This window comes from Poecilia mexicana, unplaced genomic scaffold (assembly GCF_051168715.1).
Source record: "Poecilia mexicana isolate PSO_F unplaced genomic scaffold, ASM5116871v1 scaffold_17, whole genome shotgun sequence".
Classification (NCBI taxonomy): domain Eukaryota; kingdom Metazoa; phylum Chordata; class Actinopteri; order Cyprinodontiformes; family Poeciliidae; genus Poecilia; species Poecilia mexicana.
The window spans coordinates 9,909,404-9,927,158 of record NW_028263386.1 but is presented as its reverse complement, the minus strand read 5'-3'; the positions used below and the strand labels follow the sequence as shown (position 1 = coordinate 9,927,158).

Genomic DNA, 17,755 nt, shown 5'->3' with positions numbered 1-17,755 from the left:
ATCAACACTCTGATGCTCGTCATGCTAGCAGTTGGTGAAAAGGTTTCATCATAGTTCATACCTTTCTTTTGACTGAATCCTTTAGCAACATATCTAGCCTTATATTTGTCTGATCCATCACTATTCTTTTTGATTGTATACACCCATTTACCCCCCACTACACCTTTACCCTCAGGTAAATTGGTCAGGGAAAAAGTAACATTGTCCCTTAATGACTGCATTTCCTCATCCATTGCTGTAACCCACTCTTTTGCATTCACAGATGTTACAGCTTCTTTGTAGGTTTGAGGTACTCCACTTATCAGTCTGTAACAATAATCAATGTTGGCTATCTGCTCTTCATCATCAATGCTACATACATAGTCATCCAAATAACCTGGTTTCCTTTTTTCTCTGACAGGGTATCGCCTCTCAGGTTCTTCATGTTTTGTTGTGTGACTGGTACTCGCCATTGGTTCCTCTGTGCTCAGTTTATGGTCAGAAACATTTACTGGATCAGCTTCTGAAGTTTTGGTTGCTCTCGGACTAATTCTAATCATATCATCATCGTCCAAAGTTACATCCGTCTCATTTTTCTCTCTGGATACAAATTCCACAAGCCTGTGTTTCTGGATTTTCCTGCTGTTTGGATAGTAGACCATATAGGCTGGACTGTTCTTGTCATACCCTATAAAAATGCCTTTTTCACACCTTGAATCCAGCTTCCCTTTCTCTTGTTTGTAAGTGTAACAAACGCATCCAAACTTGTGCATCCTAGAAATGTTAGGCTGTCTGCCTGTCAACATGAAGTAAGGCGTTTGCTGTGTGCGATTATTATAACATCTGTTTCGCACTACAGCAGCTGTCTGAACTGCATATGGCCATAACATTCTTGGTAACTCACCATCGATTAACATACATCTAGCCATGTCAAATAAAGTTCTCCAGTTTCGTTCTGCCGTACCATTTTGATGTGGAGAATATGGTGCTGAGGTCTCGTGTCTGATACCATTTCTGCTCAGTAATGCCTGATACTCTTTTCCTGTGAATTCAGTACCATTGTCTGACCTCATACATTTAATCTTTCCATGTGGAGCCATGTCGGCAATAAACTTTTCAGTAGCTTGTACTGTGTCACTCTTGTTTTTCAAAAAGTATACAAAGACTGCACTGGAATAATCATCTGTGAAGGATAATGCATATCTGTGACCAACTTTGGATATTGGGTCTATAGGTCCTGCTAAATCTGTGTGGACCATTGCTAGTGGTCCTTTAGCTCTTGCATCTGGCTCCCTGTTCCTAGTTTGAACAAATTTTCCTTTTGTGCAGACTTCGCAATATGGCATTGGTTCACCTCTCCCTTTAATTTCCATGCCATGAACAACATTTTCTAGCTTCAGTACATCTCTGTAATTGCAATGTCCAAGAATCTCATGCCAACTTTGTAAGTCATAACATTTTTTACACTGATCACCACATTCACTGTCCATCATTTGTAAGTAATACAATTTGTTACATACGTGAATGGGGAACTTGGTATCGTCTCTGAGAAGAACGTTCTTTCCTTCTTTGAAGATCACCGTTGCTCCGCTGGATGTTGCAGCTTTCACTGAGAAGATGTCTTGCGGATATGAAGGGATGTATAATGCGTTCCTCAGCACCGTTTTAAGACGTCGACCTCTCCTGTCAATCAAAAACACTTCCGCGTCTCCTCGTTGCTTAGCAACCCCAAAACACCTGGATCCATCAGCCAATTCCACGCAGTGCGTCTCGGCCTGGAAACTTTCATCAAGCTTCCGAAACTTCTTGATGTCGGTGATTATGTGCGACGTCGCACCAGCGTCCACCATCAGACCTCTCCTCTTGATGTCGTCCACTCGCATGTCAGCGTCGCTCACCCGGAAAGCAAACTCTTTGTCGCCGCCCGTCTCTTCGGCTACTTTCCGTGCGTTGTCCCGTTGTTTTCTCCGTCTGCAGGTTGCGTTGCTGTGATTGTTATTCTTACAGTAACTGCACCACTGCTTCCGCTGGCAGGTTCTGCTTATGTGGCCTTTCGTCCCACATTTAAAGCACACGATCTCAGAACTTCCTGCTCCAAGATCATTTGCACTTCTTGGTGCCCACTTCGTACCAGAATGTGTTTTAGCTTTCATCACATTGTCCTCAGATACTGTGGCACGCATATTTTCAATGTCCTCAAAACTTCTGAGTTTAGTCTTAAACTCTGCAAAAGTCAACGTAGCACCATCTTCGCTTTGAGTGATATAAATAGCAAATGGCCTAAATGTCTCTGGAAGTCCTTTCAGGACCATGGCGATCAGAAGTCCGTCGCTCAGCTCCTCACCTGCACTTCTTAAAGCGGTGATCGCTGTCTCAGCTCTGATGATGTACTCGGTAACCGACTCACAGGGTGATTTCTGCAGTGACGTCAGCTCAGTATACAGGTTAATCACTCTGGGCTTTCCTTTACCGGCGTAATGGGCCCGCAGGATTCCAAGCGCCGCACGTCCATCGTCTGCCGCGTCATGCATGATAAGTGATAGACTCTTGTCATCCAAAAACTGAATGAGCTCTGCATAAGCCTCAGCGTTTTTCTTCGCGTCTTCCTCTTCATCGTCATCATCGGAGGGGCTTGTCAAAATTGTCTGTTTCAGCCCTTGCAATCGAAGATGTCCTAAAAACTTTGTTTCCCATAGTTCGTAATTTTTCTCGTCTCCATCAAAGAGAAGTCTTGACCAGCGGCTGTGTGCCATGTCTTTTTCTCTTCTGTTCATTTCCCTTGTTTACTTACACAACAGATGTTCACCGTCTGTTGGGACATTCACTCGTTTCTTCATTGATCCTGGGCCCATAACCTGTTAGCAGAATCACTTTTCGGGCACAGCGTTCAACGTGACACCATGAGACTCACTCGGTTTGGCTTTCGTGTTGTTCCCCCTTTGTTTGAAGGACACACCCTTTATTGTACACGAGTGTCTTCAATTAGACAAGTCACGTGATGTGACACAATAATTCAATAATGATAAAAACAACAACAAATGAGAGCACAAAACATTCATAATGTCAACAATGGCAAAAGAAACAGGGTCACCCAGAGGCACAATGTCTGAAATACGGCACTTGAGTTTCACATTTTGTAGGCCTAAATCTATACTAAAATAATTAAAAAAAATAATTAGATTAATTAGCAAGTTATTTTTTATGTGGCATATCTTGTTTCTTATGAAAAAAATAAATAGTAAAATATGCAAGGAACATATTTTAAACATGTAAACAATAAAAGTAAAATTTCTCCTCACCCTCATTTTATACAAATCAAAAACTGAACTCGTACTTCAATGTAGTATTTTACAATTTACTGAGCGAACCATAATTAATGTGAAATCGCTTCACTTTGTCCATTAAAACTAATGGTATTAAAATCCTATTTTACGGGAGTTAAGAGTTGTGAATGTAAAGCTGTTTTCTCGCTGCCGATGAGTCTCGCGAGACTTTACCCACGGGGTAGCTGAGTTGGAGAGGATCATGGCGGAGCGCAGGAGGCACAAGAAACGGATCCAGGTAACATCACTTCATTCGTGATGAAACGTTGCTTCCGTCGGTTGGTACACTACAAATAAAATTCGGGGTCGGTTTGTACGGCTAACTATCGGAATATAGCCCTAACGGCAGCCTTTTCTGACGCAAGAGTCGTTAAATAACTGAGAGCAATTGAAGCTGTAAGTGGCTAACGGTTGCTATCATTAGCAGGGTAGCGAAAATAAATAGCAGTTTTTACTACACTTTTTCTAGTATGCTACTTGTAGCACTCATACGTATTTCCCCTGCCATTTTGGGGACGTTTCTCCGCTTTCTGTCTTGCTCATCCTTGCAGTCGGTTTTCATTTTCATCGAGGCAGGAGTGGTTATAAATGTTTTCTGGCTAAGCTGCGTCAGCTCTAAGCACAGTGTTTACATAACGTGGGGCAATTTAATTAGTGAGCTGACACAATACACTTCTTTATAGGTCCAGGAAGATGAATTGTAGACCCTCTTTGAGCGCCTTGAAGACAAAAACTTAAGAGTAAATGGACATAGTACCTACAGGCTTCATTAACTTCGTCCTCACTAGTATTCAATGTGCAGTTCACTTCCATTCATTTGAATTATAGTAAATTAAAAAGAAATGGGACGAAGGTGAAATATTGCTAGAAAATTCCCAGAATTAATTTTTCTCGATGCTAACCTAGAAAACAGGATGGATGCCTGGCAGCTTCTAAATGTTTTGGTTGATCTGTATTACAATACTTGTATTTACTTCAGTAATGAACTGATCAAAGGAATCTTGCCTCAAACATAACTACATGCCTAACTATTTTGTTTTGATTTGATTTCATTCATTTGTTTCAGGGTGATTCATACCTTTTTAGCAATTAAAATTAACCTTTGGTGTCTTAGAAAAATATTTTTACAACCTAAACTTCACACACTGAAATCACAGGCACACATTTATTAACATGCACCAAATTAAATGTATCTTTTATTTCGAAAGGGAATTAAATTAAACTAGAAATTAATTTCTGTTTTCATTTTCAAAGACTTAAATGTAGGGATACCTGATAACCTTTTTTTTAAACCAATAAACAAATAACCAATACCTGTAAATAAGAGGCTAGTGAGCTAAAATGTAAAGCTGTGACATCAATACTCAAATTAAGACCACAAACAGTTGATTTTTTAAAAGATGATCTACAATTTTGAAGTGAAAACTTTTACTAATCCAAGATTTGACAAAATATTTAAACAGAAACCATGTCTAAAATGAACATTATTTAAATAAGGTGCATTGCTTATATAAATAGGTAAATTAAAACAAGTACTCTAGAATTGATCAGGGATTTAAAATAAATACAAAACGAAAACATCATTGTATTCCACATGCTCACACACAAGTTAGATTTAAAGTACATTCATATATAATATATTACTAAATGTCACTTTGGTTATTAAAATTAAATTATTTTTGTCTTTCTTTAGTAAGAACCACCTTCTTGGTCTTTGTGACGCTTTTTGTTCACTAATGTTCTCTAACAAACTTCACAGAACGGCAGGATTAATACTAAGGTCGCTTTAAACACAGGTGGGCTTTCTTTACTAACCAGGTAAAGTGGTAGATTTTATTTAGAGGTATTACAGTAAAAGAGGCAAAATAAACTTTCTGGCCATACTGAACTGTTCTAAAAACCATGCATTGTCTTCCTTCCCCGTAACAACTACTACTTTGTTGGTCTATCACAAAAAAATCCCAATACAATATATTTAAGCAGTGTTTCCCAACCCTGCTTGTCCTCAAGGCACTCTGTCCTGCATGTTTTAAATGTTCCTCTGCTTCACATTCAGATGATTTCAATTCAGTAAAACCCTGTTAATCAGCCATCAATTGAAATCATGTGTGCTGAAACAGGGGAATTCCTAAAACATGCAGGGCAGTGTGACTTGAGGACAAGGGTTGATTAAAGGATGGGGTTGTAAGGTACAATGTGAAAAATGTCATGAAAACTTAGGAAGGCACTGTTGGTTACAGCGTGGTACTCCATAATAACTATAATTCAGCACTGAGCATGCAGTTGACATTTTAAATGTGCAGACTGAAACCACAAAGCGACTATGACGTTGAATCAGCATTTCCTTAGAATGGCTGTATCATTCAGACCTGCTTATTTGAGAGGAGCTTATCCTCCTGCGATCAACCCAGGTAGGTCCTCGGTCATATAAACTAACAAAGAGATTCCCTATTCCTGCCAGGTGCAACTGATCTGTCTCTAATGGCTGCTTCTCCAAACAAAGGGGCGTTTATAAGCGCGGTTGTTCCTCTTGGTGGGGATCAAAGCCAGCTGGACTGAATGAAGCAGCACAGAATCTCTAGATTGATTCTGCCTTTTTGTTTTTGCCTTCGCTGCCATGTTGCTCAGCGCTGCTAGCAGCAGAACAGACGACACAGATGTTGAATGAGGAGTGTGTGCCGTAGGAGGCCGATATATTGCGTTGCTGTTGTCGCTACATCATCAATATGTGTGGAATTGCAATTGGAAAGGATTACTTGGATGTAATATTTGGTTGACTCTACTATTTTGTCATTCATTAAAAATCTGTTTTCCAATAATGTATTTGTTCATTTAGATGAACTTTTAATGTCCATAGTTAGTATTAATGACCAAGATACTAAAGGGGAACAGTGCGGACGCTGTGATGATGGAAACGAGAGAAATCATGCAACCCCAGCAGTCAGAAATTGCTGCGTTGACTAGTCACTGTCAGATTTTTATAATCATATTTTTATATTTTGTGCTTGCAACTTCTTGTCTGTTGATCATAAAACTGGTTTCTGAAAATTACAGAGATGAACAAATTGAACCTTCAATACCAATTTGTACAGATTACCTTGTGAAGGGAAATAATGAAAATGTAAGATCAGCATTTGTCAAGTATTTATTTTAGGAGCTTATCAAATGTCACAGCGTGTGTAGAGAAAACAGTATGTCTGAAAGAAGGATAAACTAGATACAAAAGATAACATGTTCTTGGATGTAACATTTAAAGTGTCTTTGCCATCTTCTATTGGTTTCCAACATTCCCAACTCCTCCATGCCATATTGGATGTTTGTAGCTTTATAGGATAAAAGAGGAACTTTTCTGCTTTGTTTAGCCTTCCTGTTAGCTACTAAAAGTCTCCCTGACAGCTGGAATGAAATACAGATGTTTCTAAATACTGTTTTCTTTTAGGTAGCTTCTCGTCTTTCTCTGACCTCAGATAAAAATGGCAACTTTTAGTTTTCTTCTTGCACCATTAGCACCCAAAGTCATCTCACACTTTGCAGCCAATTTCCCTTTGCATCTCAAAACATTACATTTGCTTAAGATCAAACTTATGCACAGCAATGCAGAATTAGCAAAGCATGTGTTTTATTTTCTCTCAACGGACGTTGGAAGACGCTGGCTTTCCCTCATTACTTACAGTCTTGGAATAAAATTCTCCCATGAGTATTAAGCTGTTAGAAACTTTACATACTGGTGCAGAACTGGTCAAAGAAGGACTTGATGCTTAAATGTTTGGTTGTGGCCAGTCAGTCCAGCAACGCAGGCAGCATTTCATACAGACCTCCATATCTGCACCAACATTTTGATTGATTTCTAATGTCTGTTCACCAGGAATCAGGTAGACTCTTAATATTTCTACGGAAATGATCATAATAAAAACGGTTCCAAGACATATATAGACACATAATAAACATCATTGTGTCTGACTCTTGGTTTGTGTCTGCAGGAGGTGAGCGAGCCCACCAAGGAGGAGAAGGCGGTGGCCAAGTACCTTCGGTTTAATTGCCCCACCAAGTCCACCAACATGATGGGTCACCGAGTCGACTACTTCATTGGTTAGTGCTCAGCTCAACAAACACGAGGAAAGCATTTTTCTGCCTGACAGGGTTTATATGTTCTGTATTTCGTGGCACAGCTGATCCCATTTGTCAGTTGCTGTGACACACAGTCACACGGTTATCTAAAAAAGAGGTAATAAGTAGCAGTTATTGTCAGTTTTATAGTTGCTATCCACTCCTACTGCTCAGAAAAGTACAAATAAATATTTAACTTCAGTAAAGCAGGGAATAAATGATTCATCCCAATAGAAATATGTTTTAAATAGATTTGTATGCTCATAGTTTCAGCTAATCTTTGTTCGGTATTTCAATCTAAATGTGGACAAACATGGATAAAATCAGGATGATGTCTGGTTGGTTTCTGCATAAGACAGTGAGGTGATAATAGTAGCTGTTCCTTGCAGCTCATTGTTACGCTGTCAGGCTCTGTTATTGTTCAGGGTTTAATTGTCTGTGGCGGCAGGCAGCTGTCTGCACAGACCAGACTCTCATCAACTCACTGCAGGTTTGTTAACTGAAGCCAAGAAGAGATTAAAGCTCCGCGGAGCCTCAAGCGGCCCTCGCAGCTAGCGCTGCTCCGGCCTATAGCCACCGCGGGGGTACCAGCACCGCCACCCGCCCGCCACCGCCGACGCTCGCGCGCCCTCATCCACGCTATCCGCTTTTACGGCTTCGGCAGAGCTCCCTGGCGATGAACCAAAAATCTGGAGCACATCGGGCCATGTAGAGAGGAGATACAGCTGTTTGATTAACCTAGGGGGCGCAGTGGAGTCAAATCACAATTAAACTCTATTGGGCTCCTTAGAGGTTCACAAGTGTCACTCATACAATGTCTGGTGCAAATCGGATGATGCGTTTGTGAATACGAGACGAACGTATGCATATTACGAGGGACAGCCATTTTGCCACGCCCCCACGGGTCAGTAGAGTTCATCATCAATGAGTTCATCATCAATAAGTTCATCATCATTTCATTTTATGTCAGTCTGCACAGGATTAAACCCATATGAATTAGACTGTAAGACATACATTTGAAAAAACATGTTACTTCCTTTCGGAAGTGGGCGGGGCAAAGGTTACGTCATCAATCGACCACCTAACTGTGATGAGGGCTTATCTATAATGAGACATAGAAAGTCTGATGCAGCTCTGACCTGGCATTTGGAAGTTATTTCACATTCATGTTTCATGGTGTATAGTCAAAGTTTGGGACTTAGACACGCCCCCACGGGTCAGTAGAGTTCATCACGGCAGAGTTCTTCATCATTTAATTTCATGTCAGTCAGCACAGGATGAAACCCATAAGAATTAGAGAGAAAAAGTAAGACATACAGTAGAAAAAACAGGTGACTTCCTGTCGGAAGTGGGCGGGGCTAAGGTGACGTCATCAATCAACCACCTAACTGTGATGATTGCTGATCTATAATGAGACACAGAAAGTCTGATGCAGCTGTGACCTGGCATTTGGAAGTTATTTCACATTCATGTTTCATGGTGTATAGTCAAAGTTTGGGACTTAGCCACGCCCCCACGGGTCAGTAGAGTTCATCATGGGAGAGTTCATCATCATTTAATTTCATGTCAGTCAGGACAGGATGAAACCCATAAGAATTAGAGAGAAAAAGTAAGACATACAGTAGAACAAACAGGTGACTTCCTGTCGGAAGTGGGCGGGGCTAATTTTATGTCATCAATCGACCACCTAACTGTCATGATGGCTGGTCTATAATGACACATAGAAAGTCTGATGCATCTGTGACCTGGCATTAGGAAGTAATTTCACATTCATGTTTCATGATGTATATTCAAAGTTTGGGACTTAGCCACGCCCCCACGGGTCAGTCGAGTTCATCATGGGAGAGTTCATCATCATATCATGTCATGTCAGCCTACACCGGATGAAACCCATATGACTTAGAGAGTAAAAGTAAGACATACAATAGAAAAAACAGGTGACTTCCTGTCGGAAGTGGGCGGGGTTAAGGTGATGTCATCAACTGACCATCTCAATGTGATGAGGGGTGGTCTGTAGTCAGATATAGGAAGTCTGATGCAGCTGTGACCTTCTATGTGGAAGTTATTGCATCTTGATGTTTCATGGCGAATAGTCAAAGTTTGGGACTTAGCCACGCCCACATGCTTTGACATAGAAAAATTCCTACGATAACTTTTCATCTTTAATGTCTCAAGTCTCTGCTGACTGAGTTTGAAGTCTCTATCTCAAAAGCTGCAGGAGGAGATAGATCAGATGCGATGTCTATGAAAAAGAGGAAATGGCTGATTTTGATCCAAAATGGCCGACTTCCTGTTGGGTTTGCACCATGGCTCCAAGAGACTTTTTTGTAGGTCCTGACATGATACACGTGTACCAAGTTTCATAATTCTAGGTTAAAGCATGGCTTGGGGCTGATCATTTAAAAATTTCTAGGGGGCGCTGTAGAGAAATTAGGCCACGCCCATCAACGACTGTTATGGATTCCTGTTCGGGGATGGATAAGGATGCATCCTAGTGAGTTTGGTGCAGCTGGGCTGAACGATGTGGAATCTAGAGCCAAACGTATGGCGGCGGCGTTACCTCTGCTTCGCCGCGGTCCCACGGCCACGCCCTCTACAGAAGACTCTTGGCGCTTTAAAGCAAGTGAGACCAACATGTTATCTGTCATCCAACACAGAATCATGTTGATTAGGTGCAGTGAGCCAGAAAGGCAGCTTTCCATGGAAAAAAAAGCACTTCCTGTTCTGAGGGGGCGGGGCTTAGATGACGTCAGACTATGACAACATAGGATCGTAGGGGACCCTACCAGGATCACTCATGTCAAGTTTGGTGCAGCTGGCCTCAAAATTGTGGAATCCACAGCCAAACGTAAGGACACGGCGTTTAGGGTCACTTCGCCACGCCGCCACGCCCACCTGCTGGATTCAAATGAGCTTGGCTTGGAATCCTCAACACACCAACATGTTTTCTGTCTGTGGACACAGTTTCACCTCGATTAGGTCAAAGGGGTCAGATAGCGACCGTTCAGCGTAAAAAATGACACTTCCTGTTCTCAGGGGGCGTGGCCTAAGTGACGTCATCATTTGACCGTTGGGTATTGTAGAGCATCCCATGATGATCAATCACTGAAAGTTTGGTGCTTCTATGAGTTTTTTTCAAAGAGTTATAACAGTTTGATGTTTCATGGCGAATCGGTGACCTTTGACCCCCGGAAAGACCCCTTCAGCAAGCCCGAAAACGCAAACCTACGATAACTTTGGATCGGCCATGCCTTATGAACGATCTGACCGAGTTTGAAGCCGATCGATCGAAATCCCTAGGACAAGTTCGATCAAATGCGAACCCTGTAAACGGCCAAAATCGGGTCAAAATCGGAACTTCAATCCAAAATGGCCGACAATCTGTGATACTTGCACTATGACATTAATTGTAAATTCAGAGTGTCTTGGGGAGCTCTACAAGTGTACCAAGTTTCAAGTCTCTACGATAAAGTAAGTGAATAGGAAAGGGTCTTTTGAATGTTGCTAGGTGGCGCCACTGAGCCGTTTCTTTTGCGATTTTTCCGGGGACCTTAAAATACGTAAATTTTACACGGGCTCTATGCCCCCGCCAAGTTTGGTGAGTTTTTGAATATGATAAAGCCCCCAAAAAGCCAATTCATTTGGCACAAGAACTATAATAAACAGTACAGTTTCAATAGGCTCTCGCAGCGCTTAGCTGCTCGGGCCTAATTAAGAATCTGTTGAATTGATGTGAAGATTTTCTCCAGATAATCTGATTTATGTTGAGCTTTCTGATCAACATCACTGTATTAGGGCTGGAACCATTAATCACCATGAATGTATTATTGAGATAATTATCCACTGATTTAGCATTTAGACTTGAAAGAAAGATCATTTGGTGAAAGAACAACATTCTCAGAGCAGAAATTAAGACAAAACTGTACAAAAAATATATATGTTTTGCATTTAAGGCAGAAAAAACCTTTTGTACATATTTAAATAGTAGGTTTAGATTCCTGGATCAAATTCTGTAAACAAACAAAATCCCATATTAAGCAGCTTTTACTGTGCAATTATTAATCTATTAATCCCCCAAATAATAAACAGATCAGCCCTAAACTGTATTAACATTAATTAATAAAGTAATAAGAGCTGAGCCTTTTACATGTTAGAAGTTGCAGATTCATCTTTTGCAACAAATGATCACTAAAGGAATGCTATTACTGCACTTTAGGCAAAATGTTTATTTTCTTATTTTGAGCTTAAATGGTTTATTTGCATCTTTTAATGTATTTCTACTATTGTGTAAAACAGGCTTAAATGATAAATTAGCAGAATATGGCAATATTTTAAATTCAAATAATCAATAGATTAATGGAAATGATCATTAGCTGCAGCCCGGGAGACGTGACATTTTACTGTTTCTCTGCTTTTAGCCTCCAAGGCCGTGGACTGTCTGCTGGACTCCAAATGGGCCAAAGCTAAGAAGGGAGAAGAGGCTCTGTTCACCACCAGAGAGTCGGTGGTAGATTACTGCAACAGGTCCGTAAGCACATCCAACGTCTGGCTGGATCACTGACTTTAGCAGTTTTTAGTTTCCAAAGCCACAATTTCTTACACTGTTTTATGTTTATTTTACTTTGAAAATGGAGGAACTTCAGCAGTAAATATCACTCACAGCTCCTGAAGATCAAATCTTTTCTTGTTGTTTGCAGACTCTTAAAGAAGCAGTTCTTCCACCGAGCTCTTAAGGTGATGAAGAAGAAGCCAGAGAAAGACGCTAAGAAAGAGAAGGAGAAAGAGAAAGTCAAGAGTGACAGCAGCAAAGAGGAGGAGAAAAAAGGGAAGAAGGAGAAAGAGAAGAAGAAAGAGTCTGAAGTTGCTGAAACTAAGAAAGAGAAGAGTGTAAGTGGCTCAGAAAAACTCTAGAAATGGACAGAAATTATAGGTTTTCTGCAGCTGCATCTTACTTGTAGCCAAACATCATTTTGGGTCTGTCTAAAGCACTTCCCCTTATAGATCCACTGGCACAAAATGATATTTGTTCTCAGTTACCTTTACTCTGAGCTGATCGACCTCTAAGCAGTCAGTGAGTTGATGTTTACCCAGCTGTGAGTTCAAACTTTAAATCTTTACTCAAGAGGTAAAACTTTGTGTGAATCATATTTGATTCAGTTTAAACAATTTTGATAACTTTATTTTTAAAAATTATGTTACTATAACTTACAATTTGTTTTAATTTCAAAAAGAAAACTCCACAACGAGGGTTGTGATTATGAAACAAGTTTTCTTTGAACGTTAGGATGAGAGCCCAGGAACCCCAAAGAAGAAGAAAGAAGTGAAGAAAAAGTTTAAACTGGAGCCTCATGAGGATCAGCTGTTCCTGGATGGGAATGAGGTGGGAACCTCTGCATCTTTAAAAAGCTGTTCCCTCAGGAAGTGAGAAGTGTAACACACGTCTCTTTGCTGCAGGTGTACGTGTGGATTTACGACCCGGTTCATTTCAAAACGTTTGCGATGGGTTTGATCCTCGGTAAGTCAGGCCTGGAACCGAAAGGTTTCTGCAAATGGAGGGATCACCTCACCTTCTTCTTCCTCTTCTTCTTCTCAGTTATTGCAGTGATTGCAGCCACCCTGTTCCCGCTGTGGCCTGCAGAAATGCGTGTTGGAGTTTACTATCTGAGTGTTGCAGCTGGCTGCTTTGTGGCCAGCATCCTGCTTCTAGCAGTTGGTGAGTAGAACTGCTAAAGTAAAACATGTTTTTCCATAGTCACAATAATGTTTTAAAAATACGTTCACGTGATGTTTGACTCAAAAGCAGCTTTAGATTCTTTAAACACTGATACCAAAATGTAACTAAAACCTCATCGCCAACCGTTCTCATGTGTTCCTCATGGAGAACCATTTAATTCAGAATTAAATATGTAATTAGACAAATAAATATACCAATAAAATAATGATTAAAAATATCTGGAGCTTATTTTGTTAGCAATAGTTATTATAGTTATATATAATAATAATTATTTATCTACGTATTTCTTTTTACTTATTTTAAGATTTACTTATTCACTTCAATATTTAATTTCCACCAAAAAAAACTTATTTGAATATAAGAATATGAAATAAAGAGCTTAGAATAAAAACAGTTAGAAAAATAAAAGTATCTGAAATATGTAAAGTAGCTTACAAAACAAAAGTGACAGAATTACTATTAATTATGAAATAAATGAAGAAATGCATAAATTGAATAAATCTTGAAATAAGTTCTAAAAAACTGACTATTAGCTTCTCGTTAAATTATTTTAATTTAATTTTTTCATGGAAACATTTATTTTATAGAGCATTTATTAATTATTCATTAATAACAATATTCATTTGTTTGAATTAACGGACTCTCCATAGATTTCTTGGTTTTGTTTACTAATAAACTCCAATAAACTTCTAGACAACATGTGTCAAACTCGAGGCCCGGGGGCCAAATCCGACCCACCACAGCTTTGTAGTTGGCCCTCCAGTCTATAGTTAGCTACATAAATAGATCCTTACAGTTAACAGTTGATCGCTTGAATGTTATTTTATAAATCAAATCAAATCAGTTTTTATCTTTTTCCTGCCAAAGTATATCAATCAGTCCATCCAGTTTTTCCACAGTTGAAGAATTTCACATAAACTCAACAGATCTCTGCAATTTTTTCACACTGATGCATCTTTGCAAATGTTCTTCAAAAATGTTCTAACCCATTTAAGTGATGCTAACTCCCACCATCAGGTGGCAGTATTTCTTACTTGTACTACACCTCAGCCTTACTTGATGTCAAGTTATCAATGTGGCAGAAAAAAATCACATTTACCATTATGCATGAGTGCAAATTTTAATTAATAATAGTATTTAATTTTAAGAAGTACTTATTAAATGTATTTATTAGCATTTTAACAGTTTGTTGATGGGTTTTATTAATACATTCTGGAGCAACTGTTCCGTTGTGAACATTTCTAATATTGAAACTCCCCAAAATGATGATGAGTTTGACGTCCTGCTCTAAGGAGTTTACGCAACAGATTCGTTTTTTAGTAAAGGTGGTGGAATATAAATGCACGCCACACTTTTCAGATCATTTTCTATTGAGAATATTGAGAAAGAATGTACTCATGCTGATAAAACAAGAAAAAAGAACTACATTTATCAAAGTTTTATGGTGCGCTGTGAGAAAATGGCTACCTGTCCAGTTGTTCCTTCTCTCCTCAGCTCGCTGCATCCTCTTCCTGATTATCTGGCTGGTGACCGGCGGACGCCATCACTTCTGGTTCCTGCCCAACCTGACCGCAGACGTGGGCTTCATCGACTCGTTCAGGCCGCTCTACACGCACGAATACAAAGGGCCGCGAAGCAGCGACAAGAAGGGCTCCGATAAGACTGACGAGAAGGACGGCGCTGCCTCCCTCAAGGCGCAGAAGTCTGACAGCGACGAGAAGTCGGACAGCGAGAAGAAGGACGACGAGGAAGAGGATGAAGACGAGGAGAGCAAAGAGGCGAAGGGAGATGCAACGGAAGACCGCCACTCGGATACGGACAGCGACAGCCGGGAGGACGAAGGCTCGCAGCACAGCAACGGAAACGACTTTGAAATGATCACCAGGGAGGAGCTGGAGCAGCACACAGAGGAGGAAGACGAGGAGGAGGAAAACGAGGAAGAGGGAGAGGAGGAAGACGAGGAGACGCAGGAGAGGAAAGAGGGTAGCGAGAGTAAAGTCCAGACTGCGGAGACATAAACTTCCTGTTCCATCATTCTCGTTTCCTCCCTCTCCCTGCTGTGATCCCAGGACCTGCTCGTCCGGCCTCTCTCAGCACAGAGGCTCCATCTCATGTTGTTGAGATCTTCCTTCCACTAAACAGAACCGGGATAGACACAACGCTCACAGGTTTACGGCCATGATGATGGGGAAAATGTTTAAAAAAAAGAAGAAGCAGCCGCCTTACAGTGGAAATGATTCCTTTCCAATTAATTGTTATTTATGTTAAAATGAAACTGCTGTTTGCCTGAGGAACCTGCCGGTCCAAAACACCGCCTGCCAGGGTCTTAACATCATTTGGAGAACAAGAGGTCCGATCTAGACGATGGTGGGGAGTCGTGTTTGACCGGTCAGGAGGTTCTGGTGTCATCTGGTGAGTCCGGTAGATTCCTCAGGCAGAAGGATGATGCCAGCTGTTCATCCTGAACTCAGCCAGACGGACCAAATCCCCTAAACCACAGAGGCAGAATAAAGGTTTGCAGAGTAGTGCGGGTCTCTGCAGATTCATCTCAATTCATTAATTTATTCACTGATTCAATTCATAGAGGAAAACTTCTACATTACACAGATTCATTGCATATGTTCAGATATTTTACTTGTTTATTTTGATGATTATGTCTTACAGCTAATAGCCACATCAGCAGGCCTTTTCCTCCTTCTATCCTTGTGGCCTGTGCAGTTTTTGTTTTGTGTACTTTTTTCTTCCACTTAACTTTCTCTTGAAGCACTATTTCGTGCTTCTCCACATCTCATTTTTTTGCCACGTTTTCCTTCCACTCAACTTTCAATTAATTTAATTCAGTTCATGACGGTTCTTATTTTAATTTTTTTCTCATTAACTGTAAGTCTTAGTCATCACTACAAACAAAATAAACTGTTGAAACGTTTCACCGTGTAATAAATCTTAGTTTTCCTTTTTGAACTGAAATACTTTTTAACTCTAATCAATTGAGATGCATCTGTTTTTTGTTTTTTTTTAATCATCATAGTGCAGTTGTCCTCTCAGTATAAAATATTTCTTCATGTAATTTATCTTTACAAGTACATTTAAGCTACCGGAGACAGCTGGCATGCAATTTTTTTTATTTTTTTTTGTTAATACTGCAGAATTTGCTGAAGAATTAACTCTGTAAGAGCTAAAGTTGGGAACAAAACCAGATCTAAAGTGAACTCTAGTGCCAAACACACCAAATAACTAAAGCGATGCATGATTAAAGCTGAGTTCTGTTTTATTAAAGCCATTTATTTTGTAACCGCAGTGTCAAAAAGCACAGCACAAAGTTGTTAGCATGCAGGTAAACAGAGAGGATTCTGGTCTCAATGAAACCGTTAAAACTGCGTTCACACCAGACTCACCCGAAGGAGTCGCACCGAGACTTGCACAACCAATCAGTGGGCTTATTTTTTGAGTCCAGATCCGCTCACTGATTGGCTGAGATCCAGTCACCGAGTTCCAAGCTGTACTTTCACTTTATCTTTGGGTTAGAAATGGGTTAGACGCTCTTTTTAGGCATAGCAAGGAGTATATTTAAGTATAAAACAGAAATGTATCATTTATATATGGATTCTATTAATGTATCAGATATATGCATATAGTATTCAAAGTCTAAACCTATAAAACAACTTCTTTTCATTTGTCCTGTCATTGTTTTTATCTAAATCATAGAATAACTTTTAAAAGGTAGAATCTGAGAATCATTGGATTGCAGCATTATTACCATTATTATTTTTATTAGATTTGCCGCTATGTCAAAGTGTGTGATGTGGTTGGTTGTGAGTTACCAGGTCTATTTTTCTCCCTCTAACAAAGAAACCTGAAGTTTCCTGTAACACAATCTGATAAAAAAAAAAGGTTCAACATCAACACAGTTTTCTGTATGTTGTCTAGTCTGTGTTAAGTAGTTTTTTTTTTTCTTAACGTATTCCTAACGAGGTTCCGCTTTCTGATTTTCTAATTTGCATGTCGTCATGTTTATCATTGTTTCCATCCTTTTTTTTTATTTTCCCTTTTTTTGTTTTTAAACGGGCAAAAGTGCATCTGTTTGCGGCGATGCCAGCGGCTCAACTCTGATTCTCCACACAAACACGAAATGATTCTCCCAGCTGTTCTTGACTGTTGCAAACTATCGGTCTGTTGTGTATCGTAGTATTACTCTATGCTGCTGCTGCTGCTGCTTCTCGTCGCACATTTCCGGGGAAAATTCAAGTAAACATGTTTAAAAAAAAAAAAACTCTTCCACTTTTTATCTCTGGTGTCTTTTTTTTTTACCACCTTGTCGATATCACTCTCAAGACGGTCTCCTAAGATATCGAAGTGTAATTTACTGAAATTGGATGTCTGGATTATATCTGTATGTTATTGCAATAAAAACCTAGAAAGCATCAAGAGAATGTGTGTAGTTTCTGTTTCTGTGGGGAAAATGTAAGGGTTAAAACAGTTTAGGATGTAATACAAATATATCTTGAAAAATGTAAGTTATTTTAGTAATTTAGTTTGAAAGTGAAACTCGGATCCATTCATCAAACTGCTTATTTTTGTTCATTTTGATTATTTATGAATAATAAAACAAATA

At 39.8% G+C, this 17,755-nt stretch overlaps 1 protein-coding gene across 1 annotated transcript; it reads left to right on the top strand.

Moving 5' to 3' along the window:
* Positions 1 to 3,431: 3,431 nt before the first annotated feature.
* Positions 3,432 to 17,573, top strand: sec62 (SEC62 homolog, preprotein translocation factor). The gene is made up of 8 exons (XM_014984312.2): positions 3,432 to 3,540; positions 7,283 to 7,391; positions 11,828 to 11,933; positions 12,107 to 12,296; positions 12,694 to 12,789; positions 12,864 to 12,924; positions 13,003 to 13,122; positions 14,638 to 17,573. The coding sequence occupies exons 1-8, from the start codon at positions 3,505 to 3,507 to the stop codon at positions 15,159 to 15,161; spliced, it is 1,242 nt and encodes a 413-aa protein (XP_014839798.2). The 5' UTR covers positions 3,432 to 3,504; the 3' UTR covers positions 15,162 to 17,573.
* Positions 17,574 to 17,755: the final 182 nt, after the last annotated feature.